This window comes from Gorilla gorilla, chromosome 7 (genome assembly GCF_029281585.2).
Source record: "Gorilla gorilla gorilla isolate KB3781 chromosome 7, NHGRI_mGorGor1-v2.1_pri, whole genome shotgun sequence".
Lineage (NCBI taxonomy): Eukaryota > Metazoa > Chordata > Mammalia > Primates > Hominidae > Gorilla > Gorilla gorilla.
Window position 1 is genome coordinate 28,713,715 of NC_073231.2, and position 27,675 is coordinate 28,741,389.

The following is a 27,675-nucleotide window of genomic DNA, read 5'->3' on the forward strand; positions in this document are numbered from 1 at the left end:
TTCTTGTGAGATGCTCCAACATCTGAGCATTGGGCTGTGCTATGGCCTGGGTAGTGGAGAAACATCAAGTAGCAATTGGAGGTTTAGGAGGGAAGTCACATGACCAGCTCTATTCTTGCTCCTTTGTAAATAATCACCAATCTGTTTAACCTCATCTGGGAGGATAGTTGAAATCCCAAGGGAGAGCTAAAAGGGAAAGGGGTTATATTAGCATTGGAAAGTGGTAGTGGCTAGTAAGTGGAGAAACGTTCCCGAGGAAGACAACCAGAAACCCCAATGGCTCTGTCCAAGAGTTTATTGACACTTCTTTCACCCAACTTTATTGTGAATTCACAAAGAAAACAAACATATCTTATGCATCTTCGAATTCATCCAGAACCCAGCGTAATTAAATTCATATTGAATGGCTGAATGAGAGAATATCTCTATGCAGTTCCCTCCAGCAGTGAAAGCAAGGGTATTTTTCTCCAGTTCATATGCAGGAATCTGATTTATTGGGACTGGAGATTTCTTCATTATAAGCAGGGGTTCCCAATTCGAAGTGGGTAAGGGGTAGGCAGGGTATGTACTGGATCCCTTGGGACAAAGAAAAGACAAGATGAATGAGAACACCTGCCCGTTTCTTCATTTGATGTACATCCCAACTCTCCCTAAGTCTGTTCTAATACCAAATTTCAAAAACATCATTTTGTCATTCTTAAAATTACATGAGTGCCAACACATTGACAAATGATAATGATTCCTGATGGAATGGAGAAGGAAGCTATGATCCATCCTTAAAACCTTTTTTGGATGAATGGGTCAACTTTCTGTCTACTTACAAAACCTTACCTACCTAAATGTATCCAGGATTTAGTCTCTTTTTTTTCCTCAACAGATAAAAAAAGCAGGGTCCATATGCAGACCGGTGAAAGATGAATGTGATTTTCCTGAGATGTGCACTGGCCACTCGCCTGCTTGTCCTAAGGACCAGTTCAGGGTCAATGGATTTCCTTGCAAGAACTCAGAAGGCTACTGTTTCATGGGGAAATGTCCAACTCGTGAGGATCAGTGCTCTGAACTATTTGATGATGGTGAGAGATAATCACAGTGAAGTATTCACACAGATGGTGGCCTCTATTTCTCTGTTATTGCCCTGTAGGAATTGGGTCAAGATCAGATATAATGTCATTTGTGGCATTATTCCAAGATATTGCTTAGCATTTCTCTGGATATTACCTGTCATATTAGTTGATCTTAAGTCTAATACTAACTATCTCAGTATATGAGCTATGTATATTTGTTACTGTTTTATATCTCCAGCCTAAAATATTCTCCTGAGGCAATAGGATAGTTTTTAAATAATTTATTCCATTCTACTTCACTATGACATGATTCTGAAAGTTTAATTACATTAGAAAAATAAGGTCTTTTATGATTCATGATAGTCATGCTTTTATTGTTTTACTTTTATACCATTTTTTACCCCAGAGGCAATAGAGAGTCATGATATCTGCTACAAGATGAATACAAAAGGAAATAAATTTGGATACTGCAAAAACAAGGAAAACAGATTTCTTCCCTGTGAGGAGAAGTAAGTGCCCTGTGGAAAAAAAGTAATTTGCCTTCTTACAGCACTTTGTCAAAATCAGAATGGCTCCTGTCCCCAGACCTGTTAACCTCTTTTTACTGAGACCGGGAGAAGAGGGAAATAAGAAGGAAATCTTGGTGTCCTGATTAAAATTATGCTAATTCAAATTACTAATAAAAAATATTCCCCTGTAAACTTAAGCCAGTATTGACTTGTGAGGTTCACAGGGAAATCCAAAAGAAATACGATCATTTTACATTTTTTACGGACTCATCTCAGTTCCCAGGGCCAAGACTCTGCTCAGTGGTTTTCTCTGCCCATTACAGCCTCCTTAACTTGGCGAGAAACCTGCATCTAGAAAAAGAGTGACCGGGAGGCTTCATTGCAAGCCTAGTCTCAAAAGTTGTATTTCTAGTTCCAAGTTTGAATATTCTGCCTTTCCTTCAGAGATGTCAGATGTGGAAAGATCTACTGCACTGGAGGGGAGCTTTCCTCTCTCATTGGAGAAGACAAGACCTATCACCTTAAGGATCCCCAGCAGAATGCTACTGTCAAATGCAAAACTATTTTTTTATACCATGATTCTACAGACATTGGCCTGGTAGCGTCAGGAACAAAATGTGGAGAGGGAATGGTAAGACAAAAGCCCTTTGTTTTATTAAAACTTCTTAGTTCAATCCTTTAAAAACATTACTGGATACTGTAATTGCTTCCAAAGAGGTCTAGATATGGAAAAGGAAAAAATATTGACAAGTTTTTTTTAATGAGGAGCAGAGTAGCAATAACACTGTAATAAACATCCATTTTGCCTAATTTTAGTCATGCCAAATGACCCATAATTTTCACAAATGTGCTTAATTAGTAAAACTTACAGCGGATATCTAATGAAATTATACACATGGATTTTTCTAATTAATGTGAGTATAAAGTAGCCTTACATCTTCATTTATTTTATTCATTCACTCATATTTACTAGCCATATACTATAGTGCCACTGACTGTACATTAAGGTAAGCATACATGAGAATTTCATACAGTAAAAATTAAATGATTACAGTTCAAAAAATTGCTTTCTTAGTGGTGTGACCAATGTACATTGATGTCTAAAGGAAAAGTGGCTGACTTTGCTCAGAGAAGATGAAATGGCATCTTAAATGAGTAACATGTCAGCTTTGACTTGAACATTTTAACACACAGGAAATGGGAGAAGACATTTTAGCAAAAAATGCCTGCACAATATGTAAAGGTACAAAGTATATGGCATAATTCAGATAACCAGCAATTTCAGAGTGGCTTGACCTTTGGGTTAAATGGCAAAAGATGAAATTGAAGAGAAGACAGAATGGGTCCAAATTGGAAAGAGTTTTTTATGGCAAGATGACAACATTAGAATGCATACTCTAAACAATAGCTGGCTCATAAAGAATATATGGAAAACACATGCTATTTTACCCCTAAAATCAGCTATTTGAAACTGAGTAGTTTCTCTATGTGATATGTCTTCCCTTCTCTCTCTACACTATCACCAAAAATATTACAGTGACATTTGTACAGTGTGATAGAGAAATACATTGGAAAACCAAAGTTCAGAATGTAAAAAAAAGAACTAGAACTAAATATTTAATAGAGACTTACATTTTGAGTCTGTATATTTAACTATCCTACTTCCTATTAAAATCATTAAATGAATATCAACATGCTAAGAAAGCTATGTTTGTGAAAATTAAGGTATGTATGCTAACCACAAGCTAAAAAATTCAAAGGTATTCAACAAGACTAAGTGTGAAGCCTGAGGTTGAAGAAAATACCAAAAGATTTGCTATTCACCTCAGATACGAAAAACCAGCCTGAGATACAAAGTGCTTCCTTCTTTAAGAGTGGCAAGGACTGAAGAAAGGGGCTGTTAGAAAGGCAGTTGTGAAGGAATCCATCTCCATCTCCTAAGTACACTGTGACCACGTACTCCGCTTAGAGAGCTTATTCCTTCAAGAGAAGGCTTAGGGCAGAAGTACATCCATCACAGTGGTGCCAGTTCTTCAGCCAAATTCTAATGAGGAAATTCATGCATAGTTAATGCCAGTCTATGTAGGTATCACAATGATGTGAGTGAAAAAAAATCTTCTTTTTGGCATTGATATGCTAGTTTTAGACTATGAGCTATGGGACCTTATTCAAATCTGTTGTTTTAGCAGGGCTTCTCTAAAACCAAAGGACAAGAAAAGGAGTAGGCTAACGAGATGGAAAACATTTTGGTAATAATTGCCCCACTCCAACCAAACAGCAGGGAAAAATTCTGTGGTCTGACTCCTCCTACATCAGCAAGGATCAAGTGGGAAGCCTAGACTTCCATTTTCTTCCAGCTCTAACAGATGCCCTGGCTCCAGACAGGGTTTCAGTGGAGGCTTATGGGGAGTCAGGACATTCACCACAGCTCAGTGGTGATGAATTCTTCCAACCCCAGTGTCATGAAAGTATGTCAGGAGGCTGGGTTTCCACCCCAGCTGGCGTGAGTGAAGCAGTGATTCTCTTCCATAACAGGAATGGTTTTAGAGAAGATCTGCTAAAACAACAGATTTGAATAAGATCCTATAGCTCATAGTCCCCAGAGTATCCAGAATACAAATGAGTCACTCTTCAAACAAAGAACCAGGGAAATCTCAATTGAAATGACAAAAGACAGTCTCTAGATGCAACAACAAGGTGACACATATGTTGAATTACCTGACAGGGAATTTAAAGCAGCCTTTACAAAAAAGCTTCAGTGAACAATTATGCACACGCTTGAAATAAATGAAAAAAAATAGAAGGTCTCAGCAAAATAACAAACTTCCAGAAAAGATGTATAAAATATAAGAGCCAAATGGAAATTTTAGAACGGAAAAATTACAATACTGGAATAAAAAAATTCAGTGAATGAGTTCAACAGAAGAATGGAGGGAACAGAAGAAAGAATCAATGAGTGTAAAGAAAAAAATAAAAATTATTCAATCTCAGTTGCCATTTCAAGTAAAGGTGAATGTAAGGTGAAACAGGAGCAAAGATGACTCTTGTTATGTTTTAGCAAAGAGACTGGTAGCATTTTGCCCCTGCTCTAGAGATTTGTGGAACTGTGAACTGAAGAGAGATGATTTAGGGTATCTAGTGGAAGAAATTTCTAAGCAGCAAAGCATTCAATAGGTGACTTGGGTGCTGTTAAATGCATTCAGTTTTATAAGGGAAGCAGAGCATAAAAATCCAAAAAATTTGCAGCCTGACAATGTGATAGAAAAGAAAAACCCATTTTCTGAGGAGAAATTGAAGCTGGCTGCAGATGTCTGCATAAGTAATGAGAAGCCGAATGTTAATCCCAAAGACAATGGGGAAAATGTCTCCAGAGCATGTCACAGGTCTTCATGGCAGCCCCTCCTATCACAGGCCCAGAGGCCTAGGAGAAAATGGCTTAGTGGGCCAGGCCCAGGGTCCCCGTGCTGTGTGCAGTCTAGGGACTTGGTGCCCTGAGTCCCAGCCACTCCAGCTGGGACTAAAACACTCCAAGGTACAGCTTGGGCTGTTGCTTCAGAGGGTGGAAGCCCCAGGCCTTGGCAGCCTTCATGTGGTGTTGAGGCTGCAGGTGCACAGAAGTCAAGAATTGAGGTTTGGGAACCTCAGCGTAGATTTCAGAAGATGTATGGAAATGCCTGGATGCCCAGGTAAAAGTTTGCTGCAGGGGCGGGGCCCTCATGGAGAATCTCTGCTAGGGCAGTGTAGATGAGAAATGTAGGGTAGGATCCCCCACACAGAGTCCTTGCTGAGGCATTGCCTAGTGGAGCTGTAAGGAGAGGGCCAATGTCCTCCAGACCCCAGAATGGTAGATCCACCCACAGCTTGCACTGTGCACCTGGAAAAGCTGCAAACACTCAATGTCAGCCCATGGAAGCAGCCAGAAGGGAGGCTGTACCCTGCAAAACCACAGAGGAGAGCTGCTCAAGACTATGGGAACCCACCTCTTGCATCAGTGTGATCTGGATGTGAGACATGGAATCAAAGGAGATCATTTTGGAGCTTTAAGATTTGACTGCCCTGCTGGATTCAGACTTACATGGGGCCTATTAGCCCCTTTGTTCTGGCCAATTTCTCCCATTTGGAATGGCTGTATTTATCCAATGCCTGTACCCCCATTGTATCCAGAAAGTAAGTAACTTGCTTTTTGATTTTACAGGATTTTAGGTGGAAGGGACTTGCCTTGTACTGAATGAGACTTTGGACTGTGGACTTTTGAGTTAATGCTGAAATGAGTTAAGACTCTGGGGGACTGTTGGGAAGGCATGATTGGTTTTAAAATGTGAGGACATGAGATTTGGGAGGGGCCAGGGATGGAATGATGTGGTTTGGCTGTGTCTCCACCCAAATCTCATCTTGAATTCCCATACTTTGTGGGAGGGACCCACTGGGAGGTAAGTGAATCATGAGAGCAGGTCTTTCCCATGCTGTTCTCCTGAAAGTGAGTAAGTCTCATGAGATCTGATGGTTATTATAAGGGGGGATTTTCCTGCACAAGCTCTCTCTTTGCCTGCTGCCATCCATGTAAGATGTGACTTGCTCCTCCTTGCTTTCTGCCAAGATTGTGAGACTTCCCTAGCCACGTGGAACTGTAAGTTCAATTAAACCTCTTTCTTTTGTAAATTGCCCAGTCTCATGTATGTCTTTATCAGCAGCATGAAAACGAACTAATACAATGTTGAAAGATTTCCTCCTTTATCAAGAAAAAATTTTTGAATGAAATTTTAAAACATATTAAACCTATATAAAAAAGTATAATTTGAGATCAAAGAGCATTGTCTTCAAAGTACAAACCATGATTACTGGTTTATATGTAATGTGGGCAGTAAACCACTGAATTGGATATTACAAAAAAAATCAGTAAGTTAGAAGCTAAACTTCTTAACACAATAACATAAAGGAATGTTAAAACTCAAAGAAAATAAATAAAACCAGGAAATAGAGTTCTAAAAAATTCATTACAGATTTAATATGAATTCTAAATTAAAAACACAGAAGAGAGGTGAAAATATAGTTAATGAAATAATCATAATGTGTCCCTAATCTGAAGAATGTATGAAAAAATTCACTTAGTACCAGGAAAAATTTATAGAAAGAGATGAAGGCTTTTACTTACCCTCATGCCTTGAATGTCAAAAATAAAGAATACATGCCATAAGCACAAAAGAGAAAAGGTCATTAGTTTGCTACAGAAAGAAATATCAGGTTACCATAATACTTCTCTGTAACAAGTATCCAGAAGACAATGGAGCAACATCTACAGAGGTTTGGGGAACATAATCGTTGGGACCCTAAAACTATATTTACAGCCAAGTTTTTATTCAGACAGAAAAGCAATACAATGACACTCTCACACATATTATAACTAATAAAATATATTGTAATATATAGACTGCACCTATTTTTCAAAAAGAAAAATAGTCAAGAACGTATTCCAGCCAAGAGAGAAATAAATTTAAATTTAGAAGGTAAAATAAGGAGATAGGATATTAAAGAAATGATTGCAAGCAACAAAATCCATAAGATTTTTGAGTAAATTCTAGTAATTAATTATAATATTTTTATTACAATGATGTAAAAAATCTCAGGAATAATAAATAATTTTGACAATGTAGTATCTGATTTACTCAATCAAAAACTTGAATTGAGAGAAAGAGGAAAGAAGTAAAAACATGATAAATTTCTTATCTTGCAAAAGGAGGAGTTAATGTTGATGTTTTTCTTGAAAATGATAGAATTATTTAGATTCAAATATATTAATGTAAACCAAATTAATCTTTAGAAATTAGCATATATAGCTTTCAAATTAGAGAAAACAATAGCTGAATAAAAGTGATAAATATAGTAAAAGGTAAGCCACAATGTCTAATGTTGGGAATCAAGTAAATAAAATGAAAGGAGTAAGAGTATATATATATATCACTTATTCCAATAAATATAGATGTATTAAGTTCTCCCTACAGAAAATGTAAATATAATCTTTGAACTGGTGGCAATAAATGAATGTTTAATTATAAATAAAATTTAAAATAACATTTAAAAATTAAATAAATGAGTAAGGATGAATCACGCAAAGACCAAAAATAACAAAACCAATAATATTTTAGTGATCAAATTTACCAAGAGAAAGGAAAATTTAAAGCAAAAATATTAAACACAAATAAGATTAATTGATATTAATAAAATGACCATCAAGTGTGGTATAATAAACATACATTGCTAAACCAAATCAAAAGAAAAACTTCATTGAAACAAAAGAAACTGTTGCAATTACAGTTGTAGAATCTTTGACAGATTAACGCTGAAGTAATTACTCAGAACATAAATATTTTAATAACTAATGAGTTTAAAATATTTCTTTGCATGTATAGTACACACCCCAATCATCTATAGAGGATTTCTCTATCCACAGAAGATACTACATGTGGAATTTTACAGTAGGAAAAATTACATAACTTATAATTCAATCATGTAAATTGAAATTTTTCATATGTAAATTACATGCAAAATTGTGCACTTCACATGCATTACATGAAATTACAATTTCACATCAATTGTAAGTCATTTTAATTCATGCTTGGTTACTTCATTTCTAGGTGTGCAACAATGGTGAATGTCTAAACATGGAAAGGGTCTATATCTCAACCAATTGCCCCTCTCAGTGCCATGAAAATCCTGTAAGATATGACTGCTTTCAAAATTAATGTCTTATCAGCCATATATTTACTTTATTCCCCAGCCTATATGTGCATGTATATGTATGTATGTATGTATGTTTGCTGCTTTCTAAATCAAATATATATTTGGGATTCATTTTTTCATGTGTTATCAACAAAATTTATCCAAGAAGCCAAATCACATATTATTATACACAGATATAGCCAGTATTACAAGTAATGCTTTCATTATTGTACTGGTTATCTAGAAATTCAGTGATTCATGTATGTATAAAGTTTAAATCTGATGTTTAAAGTTGAATCTATTGCAACATATCTTATAGTTAAATTACACCAATGTCAAGTTAAGCTTTTGAGAAAATCAGCAAACATTGTATATTTTTTACAAAATAATATACTAACACTAATACCAGCAATTACTAACAGTTAGTGCCTAACATTGCTCATAAGCTGGGTTAATCAGTAACACTTATATAGTAATACACACACACACACACACACACACACACATCACACATCACACACACACACATACATATCAGGTTACCATATTTATCATATATATCGTATATTTATCTGGAAAGATAAATCATGCTGTCTTGTTCATCTGCCTTTGAATTTGTCAGTATCATTCTCTTATTCAAAGGCCGTTTTCAAAGATGGCTGCTTCCTGTATTTTGTTTACTTATTTTTATACATCATTGATTTTGTTACACAGTTTAATTAACGAATAAAAAGTTCACGCTTGTGCTTGTGTGCATGTATGTTTGATGTAGAGGTAGCACTAAAGTAAGTGAGTTGCAGAACACAACTTATATCAGTCATTTGAGAATATATCATTGACTGCTCTTCCAGGTGGATGACCACGGACTCCAGTGCCACTGTGAGGAAGGACAGGCACCTGTAGCCTGTGAAGAAACCTTAAATGTTACCAGTGAGCATCCTAAAACAAAATCTTTCATATATCAAAAGCCTACCCAGCGAAAAAAGTTTTTCTTATTTTTCAAGTCTGCTACTTATTTGCTGTGTTTTGGTATGGATTTGTATGGTCTTCATATTATTGTGCATGAATACCCAAATTGATTTTACTGCAATTACGTTTTACAGCAATTCCCTTTTACAGCCAATGTAGTCTCTTCTAGCTAAATTAAAATTTCTTAGGTATTCCACAAACCCTCAACACACAAGGGCTTTTCTATAGTTATTAAGTGACAATCAAAACTCTTCCTGATGATTGTGGTTCCCTTAAATATAACAGAATATTGGGTGGAGTGTCAGTTGCAAATACAAATGATAATTTGTATAATGTTTGGGCTTTTTACTTTAAATAAAAATAATTGAGAGGAAAGGAGAATTGAAGTCCTATAGAAAGGAATAAGGAGCATTGTAACAGCTCCATTAAATGTTAATATTCCACTGTTTTACAACTGATACCCTCGATGAAGGTATGTTTCTTCATGTTGCAGATACCACCATCTTGGTTGTTGTGCTTGTCCTGGTTATTGTTGGTATCGGAGTTCTTATACTATTAGTTCGTTACCGAAAATGTATCAAGTTGAAGCAAGTTCAGAGGTACATTTACATTTTTCTATGTGTTGAAGAAGGGAATTGTTACTGAGAATATGTAAGCTTTGTAGTTATAGAGGATATTCAATGGGGGGAAGTATAAGCTTCTTACTGAAGATCAGGTAAGAATAGTAGTAACTCAAGCTTTTATGTACTTGCTCATATCCAGATGCTAATATCAATGATTCCCAAACTTTGTGCACATTGAAATCACCAACAGGTCTTTCAAAAAATACTGATGTGGGTTGAAGACATTGTGATTTAATTGTTATTGGGTATGACTTGAGCATCAGTATTTTAAAAATCTTGTAGATGATTTAATTTTAGCCATAAATGTATCCCATAGTTTGTTTATCCCAAAATTTCTGATTCTTCCCACATCAAGAATCAGGTGACATCAATGAAGATTGTATAAGTATTAAGTTGATAATTAGACAATATAAAAAAGCATTATTTCAATATATTTAACACTGTAATGAAATGGAAATTTTTGAAATATAAAAATTACTAAAGCTTACTCATGAAGGAATAACCTGAATAGCCCTACATCTAATAAATTAGTTGTTCAATTTCCTTCTTGACAGCCCACCTACAGAAACCCTGGGAGTGGAGAACAAAGGATACTTTGGTGATGAGCAGCAGATAAGGACTGAGCCAATCCTGCCAGAAATTCATTTCCTAAATGTAAGAAACTGCCATTTGCAACAGTTAATTTATTGATTTTTTTTAAGTAGCTGCATGTATTTAAAGTAGAACCCGTCCTAAGCTAAGTGACATGGGAAGTGCAGAGGAGCAATTTAACATGGTTCCACACACATGAAGCTTTGAATCTACATGTAGGGAAAGAAAAGAGGGCAGGATTCAAAACAAATATGGAACAATAACCAAGATACTATATCAGAGCAGAATATATTGGTTGAATAAAATATTAATTTGTGCACTATTGGAAAAATTTACAAGCATAAACCACATGATGGGCCATAAAGCAAGTCTTAACAAACTTAAAAGAATTGAGCTGGGCGCAGTGGGTCACGCCTGTAATCCCGACACTTCTGGAGGCCGAGACAGGCAGATCACCTGAATTTGAGATGAGCCTGGCCAACATGGGAAACTCCCTCTCCACTAAAAATATAAAGACTAAAAAACAAGAAAGAAAAGAATTGTAGCCACACAAAATATATTCTCAGAATTAAATTACAATAGAAGTAAGTAATGGAAAGATATCACTAATTAGAAAAATTCTCAGTTGAAAATTAGGTAACGAATTCTAAGCAACTCAACTTTCAAAGGAATAATCAAAAGGGAAATTAGAAAGTGTTTTAACCTGAATGAAAATTAAATACCACGTGCCAAAACATGCAGGTGTAGTAAAATCAGTAGAGGAAAATGTATAGCGCTTATCCGCTTCTGTTTGAAAAGAAGAAAAATAAAAGATCAATGACCTCACCTTTTACTTTAAGAAACTAGAGAAAATAAAGAAAGTGAAGCCCAATATATGCAGAGAAAAAGAAAAAGTGAATATCAGATTGGTCACTAATGAAATAGAAAACAGAAAAATAACAGAGAAAATGTATTTTGAGAAGATTAATAAATTTTATAAGCCTCCAGCCAGTCTAACTAGTTAGTACATATTATTAACATCAAGAATCAGAAAGGCAACATCAATGAAGATACTATAAATATTAAGTTGATAATTAGAAAATATTATGAAAAACGTTATTTTAATAGATTTGACAGTGCAATGAAATGGAAATTTTTGAAAGATAAAAATTACTAAAGCTTACTCTTGAAAAACAGATAACCTGAATAGCTCAAGTTAAATTTGTAGTAAAAACCTTTCCACAAACAAAAAAATATTTGACCCATATGGCTCTACTGGTGAATTCTATTTAAAAATTCATGAATGCATAACACCAATTCTACATAAACTTTCCAGATAATTGGAAAGAGGGGGGAAATTCCCAATTTATTTTATGAGGCCAATATTTCTCTGATGCCTACCTATAAAAGTCATTACAAGAAGAAAGCACTACTAACTAATACACTAACAAATATAGGTGCATGAATTATTATTAGATGTTAGCCAATTGAATCTCATGATAAATGATAATGCATCATGATCATATATAGAGGATAATGAATCATGATCAAGTATTACTGCAATAATGCAAAGAAACTTCAACATTCAAAAAAGCAATGAGGCTAACTTACTGTATTATCAGTGAAAGTGTAAAATCATATGATCATATCAATAGAGGCAGATAAATTATTTGAAAAAATTATATCTATTCCTGAGAAAATTCAGTAAACTAGGAATGTAAGCAATATATGAAGATCTAAGAAAAATGTTGAAAATCCTGCAGAAGTCCCTGCAAATCACAGCTTGTTCAATAATTGTAGCAACAGCGATAATTTCCAATACATTCAGCTCACTTAAAAAACTGTTAGAATGGTGATCATTAAAAAGTCACATTAACAACAGATGCTAGAGAGGATGGAGAGAAATAGGAACACTTTTAAATTGTTGGTGGGAGTGTAAATTAGTTCAACCATTGTGGAAGACAGTGTGGCAATTTCTCAAGGATCTAGAACTAGAAATACCATTTGACCCAGCAATCCCATTACTGGGTATACACCCAAAGGATTGTAAATCATTCTACTATAAAGACACATGCACACGTACGTTTACTGCAGCACTATTCACAATAGCAAAGACTTGGAACCACCCCAAATGTCCATCAGTGATAGACTGGATAAAGAAAATGTGGCATATATATACCATGGAATACTATGCAGCTATAAAAAAGGATGAGTTCATGTCCTTTGCAGGGACATGGATGAAGCTGGAAACCATCATTTGCAGCAAACTATCACAAGAACAGAAAACCAAACACCGCATGTTCTCACTCATAAGTGGGAGTTAAACAATGAGAACACATGGACACAGTGAGGGAAACATCACACACTGGGGCCTGTCGGGGGATGGGGGACAAGGGGAGGGATAGCATTAGGAGAAATACCTAATGTAGGTGACAGGTTAATGGGTGCAGCAAACCACCATGCCATGTGTATACCTATGTAATAAACCTGCACGTTCTACACATGTACCCCTGAACTTCAAGTATAAAAATAAAATAAAATAAAATAAAATAAAATAAAATAAAATAAAATAAAATAAAAAAACTGAGTGGCCAGGCACAGTGGCTCACAGCTATAATTCTAGCACTTTGAGAGGCCAAGGAAAGAGGGTAATTTGAGGCCAGGAGTTCTAGACCAGGCTGAGTAATATGTCAAGCCTTTGTCTATATAAAAAAAGAAAAATAGCCAAGCATAATGGTGCACACCTGTAGTCCCTAGCTACACAGGAGACTGAGGCACCAAGAACCTCTGGAGCCCAGGAGTTCCAGACTGCAGTGAGCTATGATCATGCCACTGCATTCCAACCTGGGCTACATAGTGATACCCTGTCTCAAAAAACAACAATAACAACAACAATCAAGACAAAACCTGTAAGGAAAGATCAAGAAACTACAAAGGCATTAGCTTTAAAAAAAAAAATAGCTGATGAAGAAAGCATCATTTTTGAAAAGATTACCTCTTTAAAATGATGAAACTGCCCATTAGGATTTAAGTCATGAAGAAGGGATCGAAAGGCCCAAATTTTAAGGCTAATAATTAACTGACTCTTGCTAGATCCAAGTGCCAATAAAAATATTATATTGCCAGTATTTTAAAATCAGGATATTTTTGGTGTGGGGTGGTCTGGTTACGTAGTTCCAGAGGTTTTGAATGCTTTGCCATGGCTTTAGGCATGCCATAAGCCTTGTGATTTTTACTGCACAATATTGCAGAGCATACCCCCACTCTATCCCCCAGAACACATATATGACATTTTAGTGGAAATGGCTCTGTGAATTTCACTGGCGTATAGAGATAGTGAATCTTTCTCTGGTTATATATGTTAGTTATCATTTTTATCCATTTATACTCTTTATTATGCCAGATGTGATTCCAAGAAGGTAAAACCAAGTCTTAATTGTCCATTAGAATGGACAAAATAACAACGTGTGATTTTTTTTAAGTTTACACTGAGATTTTCAGGAAAGAAACCACATGATGCTAATGTAATTCTCATTCATTTGTCTTGAGGTTTAAATGAGAAATTGTATGTAAATATACCTAGCACAGTGATTGGTATACACTTAGCACTTAATATGTGTTATTTTAATCTACGATGCCTCATGTGCTGTTGCAGTTACTTTCCTAATTACATTTTCCTTAAATTAATACTTTAAAATAGGTGGACTTCCAGAGAGATGAGTCAGGAAAGGTAGGCTGAGTACTGCTCAATGATGAATAACCATAGAGCGTAGGACATATTTGTTATGATTATAGATTCTAAGCTTCCTTTAAGGGTTTTTGGTTTTTTGGTTAAATGAGGGGCACCTAAAAGAGAAGATGAATAAACATCTGTTGAATATGTGAATAAATTCAATTTACTGTTGATGGTATATACACCATGATATTAACAGAGATAGCAGAGTTGGATCCTCAAACATCACATTTAGGGTTTTTGTATTTTTTGGCATGAAGTATTATAAACAATAATGATTTAACTGATGCTTATTTGACACAGTTATCCATCAAAGACCAGTCCTCAGCAAAACTGGGGTTTGGGGGAGGTCTGTCTTTGGCATCTTTTACCTGTTACGTTAATGATGCTTGTTTTTTGTTTATTTTTTCTCTCCCTGCTCTGGCATCCAGGGCCTCTCACAGATCCTGCTTCCATTGGACCATGCTTTCTAGTTGTATTAATATCTACTGGGGAGTTAACAGAATGCACTTTAAAGAGGGAAACTTAATTTAGGAATTTTTGTATTTTAATAGGAAATTGTGGAGTTTCTCAAAGACATTCAAGGCCCAAAGGAATGTGGCTGGTTAGGGAATTTCAGGCATACAGTCAGTTAGTGATAGTAAGATTTGGTGGCTAGCAGACCTGCCTCATCATATTCATATCACAATATATAAATCCCCACTCTTCTCATATGTAAATTTGTCTTATAGACAGGTCCTGAGATAGACTCATATGTTGTAGGATAACAATCTACACAAGAATATTATGTCTGGGTCTTTCAGTATTGGTATATTTACTAGGAATTGCAGGTTAATAGTATCTCTTCTTACTAGCAGAGAACTCCAGAATCCTTGGAAAGCCTGCCCACTAGTTTTTCAAATCCCCACTACATCACACTGGTACGTTCCCCTCCCCTTCCTCTTGGTGGTGGGCTATGTCCTTTCCAATAATAATTTTCATGAAACTTAATCATTTGTTGGTTCCTTGAAAAGGACCAATAATATAACATCAATAGCTCTCTGATCGGAGGTAGAAATGGGACACTCTGACACTCTGGCATAGAGATCTACTTCTTAACAGGGTGGGGGTTAGGGTGAGGAGAGTGAAGTGAGCCAGGCAAGTCCTAGGGCAGACCCAAGTTTTTGTTTAAAATGTTGGCATTTTGTTCACCATGATACATGCATTTTCTTGCAAATTAATTTTGATATTTTAAACTAACACATTAGCACAAAATTTATCTTAATTACTGAATTAGTTTTCTCCCCTTAAATTCTGCCCCTGAGACCAATGCCTCACACACCTCACTCTAGTCCTGGCCCCTGTTCTAAAAGGTAAAACACAGCAATGGTTTTCAGTGAGTCCTTGATCAGCCAGAGGGCTCTCCCCTGGAACCCTCAGTTAGACGAAGCTGTGTAATCCCTGCATCTTTATTTATAAGGGAGAAACAAAATATTAGCACATATTAGCACACACATGCATTAGAGACTGAGTCAAAGCACACACACACACACACACACACACACACACACACACAAAATAGAACCACTACAGGATTTCTAGGAATTGCCCAAATGACTAGAATCTCTATCTCTACATCCTCAAGGTTACTCAGTAGAGCACCTCTTACTCAGAACTGGGTGCTGAATACACACAGATTTTCAACTTTGTATTTTTAAAAGCAGCCATTCTCATTAAGCTTTCTTTATGGACGACTAAAACGCTGTGATTAGTTGATTAGTTTCTAATCTGTGGTTGCAGAGAATCCTCAGATCACACAAAAGGATTACAGAAAGTGGCAGACAGCTGGGGGAGTTGTATGAATGAATTCTTCCTTGAACCCGGGCAGTCCATGTTTAAAATCAATTTTACTGAGATTCCAACAGAGATGTTATCGGAATGAAAGTGCTAATACTTAAAAAGTGTTTGAAAATCTCTTACCTAATACATTCTAGGGAAGATTCACAGATTTTACAACCAATAATGGTTTCTGATACAACTTTGCTTAACCAACACCATCTATCCTCCTCTCCCTCAATCCCATAGGAATTTACAAACTGTCTTAAGCAATTTACAAACCGTCTTGGATTTTTCATGGAGCAAGCAGAGGTGGCCTGCGTGTGTATGTGCTCATGTGTATGTGTGCACATGCATGTCTGTGTGTGGATGCCCATGCGTGTAACATCTGATGTGGCACATGATACAACATAATTTATTTATTATAGAAACCTGCAAGTAAAGATTCAAGAGGAATCGCAGATCCCAATCAAAGTGCCAAGTGGTAGGTTACCCTGACAGATAGTACCTCCCTTTTTTATTTTTCAAATGCTGGCATAGTTTTGTGTTCTTTACCTACTCATTGATTTACTGGGGACATCCTCTGTACTTATCAACAGATTAGGAAGGTTAGAATTTTTTTTTTTTTTTTTTTGCTGATATGCTTAAAGTTCTAATATATAATTCTGCTAAGGATGTTTTAATCAAAACTTTCTAACCGGACCAAAGGAGCAATCCAGAATTCAACAGTGCCAGAGTCTCAATACAGGTTAGGAATAACGAAAGCAGCACTATTCTTTCAGACTTTTGTTGGTCAGAGTATACATACCCACAGGTTTTCTTCAAGTATGTTAAAGGACTTCGTAATGTTGGGAATCACAGAAAAGGAACAGTTTCCTTCATGATTCCTTTTTTAGATTTTTCACTTATCAAATCAATAAATGGGAGGGTTGATTTCACATTTGACTTAGTATGTCTATATTAGAAAATTTATCCAAAAATTGTGATTTATGTCAAAGGGAAAGAAAATGAGCATGGCTTCAGTACATTTTGAGTTTGTTTTCATTTCTTCCTCCTTCATTTCTGCTGAGTTTTTACAGTGCACTAGGCACTGGATTAGTATGAAGGTCCCTTCCACAAAGCGTTCTTATGAGGAATCTTGCTTAATAAGATACACCGCCCACCTCCACCGAAAAGCAGGGCATTTTCTAATGATCTTTCCACTCCACAATGACAAACCTGTCCCACAGAGAGTAGAGAGTGAAGACACTCCTTAGTGCCAGCAAACTGTTTGGCATCCCATAATGGAAAACAAAATTATTTTCTTTCTTTCATAATAGGCCTATTTATATTATAACTGCTTAATTAGCAATGGCTAGGGAGATCTATAAAAGCATGAATAAATGTAGGACTACAGAACACAGAAAGGTTATTCTAATTAGTAGATATAAATGAGTAATGGAAATACATGGTTCACAGATTTCATAGGAAACAATCTATTTTTAACCATCTGTTTCTATTTAGAGCTTGAAGTTGGATATCCAAAATGGCCGTGCAAGCTTAGGCTGGGGATTCTGGATGCAACGTCTTTACAACCTTACCTAGATATCTGCTACTCACATTTTTGGTAGTGTTTCAAACGTTCTTTATCCAGACAGACAATGTTTAAGAGAAACAACTTCTTTCTGTTAATATTTACCGGTAGAATTCACACCCTCTATCATAAACATATGCTGCAGAAAAAAAATGTCTTGTGGTCTTTCAAATGCTCTTTAGCACAATATAAAAATTCGTAACCTTGCTGTAGTATTTTCCTACAAAATGTTACTCTGCTTTCTTTTAACATCCAAACTTTGAGGATGATAACTTACAGTCTAAGAAGAAAATATTGCATATAAAAAGTTACTTCTTTGGAAACATAAAAGTACGTTTTAAAACTTGAACATGACATCATTAGCACTAATTCTGGTTTAAATGAAAGTCCTGCAGAAATGCCAAAGAAGGCAGGGCAGAGTGGCATGGATTCTAGGTAATTAAAAGTGAAAGAGGCAGAAGAATAGTGGACAGAACTGCAGGATAGTCCTTAAAATAATGGTGGTGGGAAAGGAAAACACAGAATGCTCCTGGCAATTCTAAATTCCTAGGTTTGCCTTTCTAGAATTCCTTAAGAAGCTGACAGAGAAATCAGAGGGTTACAAGAATTTCAGAAAATTTACTCCAAGTGAGAGGACATACTCGCAACTCCTATGAAGGGTTTCTAAGGTCTTTATCCTGTGCAATTTGACAATGGGCCATTTCTGTGCTGTCTCTGCCCTCTCCCTGTCCGTTTGTTATGGGATAGGGGGTTACCCTGGGAATGATTTCAGCTGCTTCTTACACAGATGCCTCTCAAGGTGTTCTTTTGTGTCCTCTATTTTCTTCTTGTGAACTGTTAAGGCTACATGCATTTTTTTTTCCATTTACTGAAATAAAGTTTTCAAGTTCTAAATAAAAATGTTCTGACTCGATGAAATAAATAAAGGCCGCAAAAGAAGGAAGAAAGGCTGTTGTCCTTGTTGACATTGTTGTTGCTCTGCTGACTTGTTTTTCTCCTGGCGCGGAGCCTGCCTGCAGCACAGCACAGCAGTGACTCAGCACTGGATACCACAGGAGCTTTCCTTCGGCGTCTGCTGTTCTAATCAAAGCCGCCACTTTAAGAAAGGGTGTTGACAAATGTGTACTCAAAGCCAAAGAAACTAATTTAAACGTTTTATGTAAATTTGAGGGGGAAAAAAAAACCCAGAAACTCCACATCTGATATATGCTGGCCTCGTTAAAGCAAACAATAAGCCTCTGATGTCCAAAATTAAGGAACAACCACATCTTCATATTCTCCTGAACACTGCATATGTGGATGAACAAAGCACATTTTGATGATATCGTATTTCCTTTATAAAAAGGATCACCTTTCTGATTCATTATTTTTGTATTGCCTCCATATCTCTTTCAGACAACATCACCTCCCCCCATTGCTTCTGTCTTGGGCTCCATATTTAACTAACTGCTACTTTCTGGTGAATTTTTTTCTAAGTTCTTCTCTTTCCAATAATAAACATGTCTTGTACCCCCTCCACTCTCCCACCTCATTGCTTCCTGTTCAGATCTCTTTAGCTTTCTAATTTGCTTCCTTTTCCTTCCAACAACCCCAGAAGCCTCTGACAGTTAAGCCCCTTTTCAATTTTAGGTCATGTTCTCCAGGTTTGTCCATATGTAGACCCCAGGCCTTAGGACTTTCTATTCCTTTTAAATGCAGTTAGGAAGCCTCTCCTTCCAATGTCTACAGAGCAGAATCAAACGTCACAGCTCCTCGTTACTTGTTGACCCCTTGTCAGCCCAGTTCTGCCATGACCGTGGAGCCAGTTACTGGCCGTGATTTCCCAGGAATGGACATCGGGAGTCCCTGCCCCATACATGGACATAGCTGGCACTTGCCCAAACTCAACTTGAGTTTGTTGTGTTTTGAGATGCTGTGTTTTAGGGTATGGGGTTGTCCTTGCAGTTGGGTCATGCCCCTCTGCTCTGAACACACACAGATTTATATGGAAGCAAATGATCTTACCCTTTAGAGCCCATAATATGTACTGCCCTTTTCAACACCATTTATCTGATTTTGTATTTACATTTTTAAATGGCCTTCCATAGGCTGGATTTGGGTTGGGGAGGAGAAATCCAAAATGTTTATAAGCAAAAACGCTAAAACCTATGGAAAACAAATAGGACAAAGATGTGTCTTGGCTATCCTGGGACTGGAGGCACAGCTAAGGTGAGGCAGCTGAGGTGAGGAGTGGACTAGCCAGGGATGGAATTAGGGTCACAATTGGGCGGTGTTCTGAGAATGAGAGAAGCATGGAAGGCTTGCCAATCTCTCCACTCACCCCTGCGACATGCACAGAAGTGGGTACCCGAGAGAGCACCACGGAGAGTAAAATCCAAGAGAGGACTGAAAGCTGATGGGCTTCGATTACACTCCCAACCCACACACAGATCAGTGGCCTGAGGGCTGAAGTTTTACAGGCCCCCGGGGTTTAAGCAAAACCTCTGTCCAAATTACTGACCACTATAACCTGCCAACCCCAGGGCAACCCATAGAAAAACAAGATAACATATAAAAGTGAGAATTAAAACCTGAGCAGAGATGTCCGTGGCTATACGCTTCAAGCAGAGATGTCCGTGGCTGTACACTTCAGGAAGGGAGTTAAGGGAGAGGATGGGGGAAATCGATTGTGCAGTTGAAGTCCAGCCCAGCCACTTTTTAAAACACTCCAAACAATAAATTGGAATCCACATTTGCTATAAGACATTATCAAAATGCTGTTGTGCCAAGGAATCTCAATGCACATATTTACATCAGTTCTGCCAGGAATGCACCAATGACAACACAAAACAAAACCTTCACTGACGGATGACCTATCATCAGCATTCCCAATATACCAGCAATTATTCTCAAATATCAGCCAACTCCCCACAGCTATTCTGCCTTTTTCTCAAAATATCTGTCCTGCCGGATGATTCTAGAATTCAGAAACTCACATCGTATGTGCTGAAATTAAGAAGTCATATTCCAAGAAAGATAATAACTTCTTTATTAGTGGGCAATTGTCTGTGTACCTGACAATGCATCAGCGACATTCATGGAACAGCCACTAGGTGGCCACATAGCTAACAAAATTCTTGTTAGCTAGAAAACTGCTCCAGGCTGCCGCTGTCCCTTTTCCAGATAGCGCTAGGCTGTCAAAATCATGACTTTAAGTAAATTTCTTAAGGAATTTGATCAATTCCAATCTTGATGATTACAGATGGAAATCTTGGTGAATTGTTTCAAACACTGCTTTCGTCTCTGGCAGAGTTGTGGATGGAAATAGGCAAACAGGAACCATATCCCTAAAACGAAAGGGGAACTGGGTTCTCAGCTAGAAAGCTTTGAATGGAGATTTTAGACTGGAAGGATAAATCTTCTTTACTCTCAGTTATGAAGCCCAGTCTTCTTGACATTGGCATTTGGATAAACCCCAAAAAACCCAGGGTCCTTAAAACTACTGCGAGTGGGTGTCTAGTTTTTGTTGTTGTTTAATTATATATTATCTGTTCATTTTTTTTTGAAGGCCATCAAATTAGCTTGGCTGACTGCTGCCATGGAAACCTGAAGTGCTCCCACCTCCCGGGGGGATGTATAATGGATGGTGAATGTCAGAAGCCTGCATCCTGTGTTACTTATCTGACATTGTGGTGGACTGTTGATGACAACTGATGTCCTCTACTAATCATCACCATTGTGTGAGAAATATTGATTAGATTCCTAGGCTTTTTGAGAAGCTTCCTGATCACTTTCTAATTGAAGGTCAGGCTTTTAGGAAACTCAAGAGCTGATGTATAGGGAAGTGAGGGTCTAGTGGGCTGGACAGAATCCATTAACATCTGTCTCCAGGAAAAGTTGTAATTGTGAGACATATGTAATGGGTATTGATTGCTAAGGAAAGAACATACATATAACTTTAAACCTTAGAAGTCTCCAAGGACAAAAAAAAATATGGAAAAGGGGGGGGTCTTTGGGATTGCAGGAATGCTGGCTGGGAAGAAATTGTATCAGAGCTGTCTTAGAGGATCTTAGATAAGTAAATTCAAAAGCCAAAGTCTCTTGCCCAAGGATACGAGAGATATGCTACTACAGCAGCTAGAACAAACAGCATTTCGTGAGTGGACACTATTTGTCAGAGATTATTCTAAGCACTTCATATGTATTATTTCATTTAACTTAAAACAATGAGTTAAATACTATTACTATTTTCATTTTACAGCTTGGAAAATTGATATGAAAAAAGTCAAATAATTTGCCAAAAGAGACAACTGATTAACTAGTATAGTCACAATTCTAAGCCAGGAAGTCTAACTCCAAAGAGTATGCTTTTAATCATTATTATGCTACTGATATAAATACAACTTTGACAGGAAGAATGCACAGCCCTCACCCCCAAAATTCAGAATTGTGTAAATATCTCACTCCCATTCTCGTCTTCCATCTACCATCCACCATACTTCCCAACCACAGTATAATGGTGCGTGAGTTAACATATCAGGTAGGAAGCGCAAAGCTAGGCAGCTGTCACCTCCCAATTCAGCCAGAGCATGGCTGAGATGTTTTTGTCCAAGGAAGAACTGTATTTGGGGATGGACTAAAACTTAAACACTCTTTGCAGCCCTCATTGGCCACTTCCTAGCAGGCACTTTGGGATCCTTGAATCTTTCCCTTGTGTTATAGTGACCTCAATTTCTGGATGATCCTTTCTTAATAGAATAGACCTCTACCTGGGTGGTGCTTTAATTCAGCTTAGTGTGTTTGGGCAAGCTGTCTGTTGCTGTCTCTGCCATCACTGTGCATAAAAGGGAAGACGGTGGGTCAGGGGATGGCAGCGGCCAATCAAGAGATACAGCCCTCTGCTAAAGCTTCCTTCCTTGCTTTAATCAAATGAAGAATGCACCAGATGAGGGTCACTTGGAACACATAGGGAAAGGTAGAACGCCTACAAAGAATCTTCCAGACCCCATACTATTGCATTTCCATGAAATGCACAAGGTCCATGGGAAGGATTATTTTACAAATGAGGAGGCTAGGGATTAAGAGGTCCTCAAACACACAGCCAAGAAATGGCAAAACAGGAATCACAGGCCTCAGACCAAAGCCACCATCCGAACAGTAACTCACTCCAGTTTTGAGAGTGACAGCATCACAATTGGCCACTGGATGACCTCAGAGTTCAATCCTGCTAAAAGTAGCTTTGGATTGAGACCATCCTGGCCAACAAAGTGAAATCCTGTCTCTACTAAAATACAAAAAATTAGCCAGGCATGGTGGCATGCACCTGTAGTCCCAGCTGCTCGGGAGGCTGAGGCAGGGGAATCCCTTGAATCCAGGAGGCAGAGGTTGCAGTGAGCTGAGACTGCACCACTGCACTCCAGCCTGGTGACAGGGCCAGACTTTGTCTCAAAAAAAAAAAAGTAGCTTTGATGTTGAAAGGGGCTGGGTAGTAGAGATCAGTTAGTGGGCCCTCACCAATCCTAGCCAAAAGGAGCACAGTATCCATTTCATTTTCACATCTTCAGGTTCTTCAAAGTCATGCCTAAGGGGGGGAAAGAATTAAAAGATCTACTGTCATTCTAACAGGATTCAAAGAGAGGAACCACTGGATGGAAAAATGTGAATTATTTTAGACAAAGCCTTGAGCATTTAAAATACTCCTCATCCCATAATTAATCTATTCCTTTCTCTCACGTTATCAGTATCAGTGCCTTGATATCAAAGTGTATGTCAATAAGTCACAGAAGGGGAGATAATAGTTGGAGTGACCTCCTGAGCTTCTAGGTTGTTCTACCCTCTCCCTTAAAGTCCTGGCTCAGGGGTGTGCCTCCTCAGGTCCACCAGGGAAAGCAGCTGTAGAGTAATCTGATCCTCTCCAAAATGTCCCTGACGCTGTCTCTGAAGAAGGACATTTCCCAAGTTTAAGCTATCATTACCTACTGCAGTCTTCTGTCTGGCCGAAGGAAGGAAGAAATAATCTCCTAAAGTGGCACATTGTGCAAATCTGATGCATCAATCTTGAAGCACTGCCAAGCAATTCAGAAGAGAAATAAATCAATTCATTCCATCTCGTTAATGCTGCCGTGTCTAACAGGTTTCTATGCTGAAAATATCACCAGCTGGACACTGTGACACTTAATATTGCACCTTCAGAAATGAACTATCAGGCACAAGCCCAGTCTGATGTCATTCTCCTGCCCTGGTTCACTTGAATCTTCAAGAGAAAGAACACTCAGGCTCAGAAGGAACAATGATAAAATGGCAGAACAACATGACATCACCTCCTGCATCACAAAACAGGCAAAGTTATAACCCTCTTCACTAGGATCCCTCTGTGACTCCTCTAAATAGAAGCAATAACAAAAAAGCAGAGGCAGAGATTAAGCACACTTACAGATTTCAGAGGGAAAAAAACTTATAAAAGTAAACAACAAATGTGGACTGATGCCATGTAGGTTCTATTTACTTATCCATTAACGTCTTTGTTCAACATGTACTCATCACATACTGGCTGTGTTAGAGGTATTATTCTAGGGACATGAAGATATGTAGGTGTACACAGCCCTGCCCTGAGAAAAGCAAGCTTTGTGAGCAAGCAAAACAGGCTTCTAAACGGATGGTCATAAATTATGTGATGTCTGTATCAAAACATCTCATGTATCCTCTGAATATATATACCTACTCTGTACCCACAACAATTAAAAATTAAAAGTTTGAAAATAAAATACATTGCCACATATACATGAAAAATGAAATTCTGGAAAAAAAATTAGAAAAATAAATTAATGTGATACATGGCACCAAAGAGGAAGGCAGTAGGTGAAATTGCCCAGGGGAATGAAGAGGAGGCTTCTAATGCTTGTTGGAATGGAGAAGGCGCCAGAGAGGTAACTTTTAATCAAGGTCTTAACAAAGGTACAAGGGTTTGCCAAGCAGAGAATTAACATTCCAGGGAGAAGCAGCGAGTCTAAGCATACCTGAGTTTGGTAGGTCTGATCACAGAAAGTAGGTTAGTGTAGTTATATCATGAGGTATATAGGAAAGCATGGTATGAGAGGACATTAAAGACAGGCTACATTGGATATTCTATGCTGTGATTATCTGTTGTTGTTTGAGACAAGGTCTTGCTACACGGCCCAGGCTGAAGAGCAGGGGCGTGATCTCGGCTCACTGCAACCTCTGCCTCCTGGGTTCAAGTAATTCTCTTGCCTCAGCCTCCTGAGTAGCTGGGACTACAGACGTGTGCCACCATGCCCAGGTAATTTTTTAATTTTTTGTAGAGACAGAGTTTCACCATGTTGGCCAGGCTAGTCTCAAACTCGTGGCCTCAAGTGATCTGCCTGCCTCAGCCTCCCAGAGTGCTGGGATTACAGGCATGAGCCACTGTGACTGGCCTGCTGTGGATATCTTAAAGGCAAATGACTTGGTAAAATAACTTAAATGAAAGTAACAAGGTAAAATTTGTGTTTTGGGGGGAAAACTTCATGATTTTGAAGGTTGGATAAGAGAAGGCTACTGTACTGTCCAAGTTGGAAGATATGAAACCTCAGAGAGACTGGAGTAGTAGAAACATAGATTAAAGGAGGGCTATAAGAAGTTCTTTTTTGATTGGATAAGGTAACAGGGATGAGGTCAAGGGCAGAGTTGATGCTGTCTTCTATGTTTCTGATTTGTGTAGATGAAGTTTTATGGGTTCCTTAACCAAGAAAAGAAAGTAAGAGAGAAGCAGGTTAGATTGGAGATGACAATGGAGCTTAAGTTTGATGCATTTTTAACTTTCTTATGTAAATAAATATAGTGAATTAATATAACGATAAAAGTATACTGGTAAGTTTATGTAATCAAATTGGGGTAACTGAGATACCTATCATCTTAAATATTGTCTTTTTTTAATGCGAGGAACACTCAAGTTATTTTTTTCCAGCTACTTTGAAATGTACAATTGATGAATGTTAAGTGTAGACACCCTACTAATTTATCCTGAAAATATGTACACGTATATCAACCAAAAAATCTAAAAAAACAAGTATACTAAGAAATACTCAGATAAGTTTTCCTAAAAAAATTACTTAAAAATACACATTCAATTTTACTCAGTTATTGTGTTAACAGTTGACTATCTAGAACTTTGGACTAGGAGCAGAGGGTATATAGTACAGGGTAGGTTTATCAAATATTGTTTTAGATTTAAAAGAAACGTGTTCCTTTTATAAGTTTTGAAAACAAAGCCCAATGAAGTTAAACAGCTAGTGGAAAATAAACAAGATATGGATAATTGTGTAAACAGGACCCAACTCTCCTAGCTTCTTATGTAGTACATGGTCCCTGCTCATCTGCAGACTCATTGGTGAGATAAAGACTATTAGGCTATTCCAAAAATTCTCTACAAACCCCAAAGACTTTATGGCTCTCCTGAGTAAGCCCCTCTGTGACTTTCACTCTAAGCCCCAATAAAGGCCTCTCAAGGGAGAAAGTTAAGGTCCCCTGAAGCAAGAAAGTCATTCTATTTGAAAAGACAGAATGACAATTTTATCCTATTCTACCCAACACAATCTTCCTTGTTTCCCCATCTTGGAACACTAAGTCTACTGCAAATGTTTAATATCTTTTATATCTTCCATGTCTCTACTTAAATTTTTGAACATATTGAATATTATTTTAAAGAGTATTCTGAGCCTAGTCTGCTAAATCAAACATCTGTGTCTGTTCTAGGTTAATTTTAAGTTTTCTTTTCATGTAAGACCCCCACTTTGGCTTTACCTTTTGCAATGAGTAAAAGCTCCCTGAGGCCTAGCCAGAAGCAGAAGCTGCCATACTTTCTGTAGAGCCTATGGAACTGTGAGCCAGTTAAAACACTTTTTTTTTTTTTTTTTGAGAGGGAGTCTCACTTTGTCGCCCAGGCTGGAGTGTAGTGGCACAACCTCGGCTCACTGCAACCTCCGCCTCCCAGGTTCAAACGATTCTCCTGCCTCAGCCTCCCAAGCAGCTGGGATTACAGGTGCCTGCCACCACACTGGGAGAATTTTGGTATTTTTGGTAGAGATGGGGTTTCACCATGTTGGTCAGGCTGGTCTTCAACTCCTGACCTCAGGTGATCTGCCTGCCTCGGCCTGCCAAAGTGCTGGGATTATAAACCTCTTTTCTTTATAAATTATCCTGTCTCAGGTATTCCTTTATAGTAGTGTGAGAATGAACTAATACATCCTGTGAAATACAGCTGCCTTACTCTGCTTGAATCCATAGCTCCTTCTGCTCACCTCAGGGAATCCACTGGGCTCTGCCTGGGTTCCCCCTTCTTTGTGCTGCAGCCTGAAAACTCTGAAGGCAGTGAGTTTGGGAAACCAAATAGTTCAGATCCTTCATTTCCAGTCTCTCAGGATTCATCACCCTTCATTGTTGGATGACTTGTGCCTTAAACTGTTGTTTTCATACTGTTTGCCTTTAAGTTTTTGCAGTTGTTCCAGATAAAAGGGTAAATCTGGTACCTGTTTCTCTAGTTAATGCCTGTTTGGATACAAGTAAAGAGGGAAGTTGAATTGTAGCTTCCCTAGCTGGCAAAATAGTGAACAAAAAAGCTAAAGAAATATACCTGGTATAAAACACCAAAAAGGTCTGAAAAGTTCTGGAATTTTTTTTTAACTTTTAAATGGATTGCTGTTTTGATAAGAAAGTAAAGGTTATCCTCAGAGTCCAGAAACAATGAGAAACATAAATCCAGAAATGCAAGCTAAATACAAACCACTTTAATCACAACCTCAATGTTTCATCTCACAATAAGCTTCCTGTGAACATGAGACTGTGTTTTAGAAAATCACCGAGTGGAACTAGAACTAAGTCATCCAGAACAAGGGTCGTAGAAAAAGTAAAGAACAATGTTAAGACTCACAAATATGGCCCAGTGTGGTGGCTCACACCTATAATCCCAGCAGTTTGGGAGGCCGAGGCAGATGGATCATCTGAGATAAGGAGTTCAAGACCAGCCTGGCCAACATGGTGAAACCCCGTCTCTACTAAAAATACAAAAGTTAGCTGGGCATGGTGGTGCTTCCCCATAGTCCCAGTTACTCAGGAGGCAGGAGGATTG

The 27,675-nt window shown here is 37.8% G+C and overlaps 1 protein-coding gene and 1 long non-coding RNA gene across 2 annotated transcripts in view; one reads left to right on the forward strand and one right to left on the reverse strand.

The window, feature by feature from the left end:
• ADAM7 (ADAM metallopeptidase domain 7) overlaps positions 1-18,520 on the forward strand; it is a 68,600-nt gene extending 50,080 nt beyond the window's left edge. The window contains exons 14-22 of the mRNA XM_063708994.1: positions 878-1,073; positions 1,471-1,573; positions 2,018-2,204; positions 8,206-8,286; positions 9,142-9,220; positions 9,753-9,858; positions 10,437-10,536; positions 16,429-16,484; positions 17,504-18,520. Coding sequence (XP_063565064.1) covers positions 878-1,073; positions 1,471-1,573; positions 2,018-2,204; positions 8,206-8,286; positions 9,142-9,220; positions 9,753-9,858; positions 10,437-10,536; positions 16,429-16,484; position 17,504 — 909 coding nt within the window. The 3' untranslated portion in view covers positions 17,505-18,520. The remainder of the gene's footprint in view (positions 1-877; positions 1,074-1,470; positions 1,574-2,017; positions 2,205-8,205; positions 8,287-9,141; positions 9,221-9,752; positions 9,859-10,436; positions 10,537-16,428; positions 16,485-17,503) is intronic.
• Positions 387-23,821, reverse strand: LOC134759014 (uncharacterized). Its single transcript, XR_010134855.1, has 5 exons — positions 23,739-23,821; positions 23,528-23,617; positions 23,067-23,133; positions 836-1,135; positions 387-576 (listed from the first exon to the last, which is right to left on the reverse strand). It is a non-coding gene; the product is annotated as an uncharacterized lncRNA (long non-coding RNA).
• Between the last annotated feature and the right edge of the window lie 3,854 nt (positions 23,822-27,675).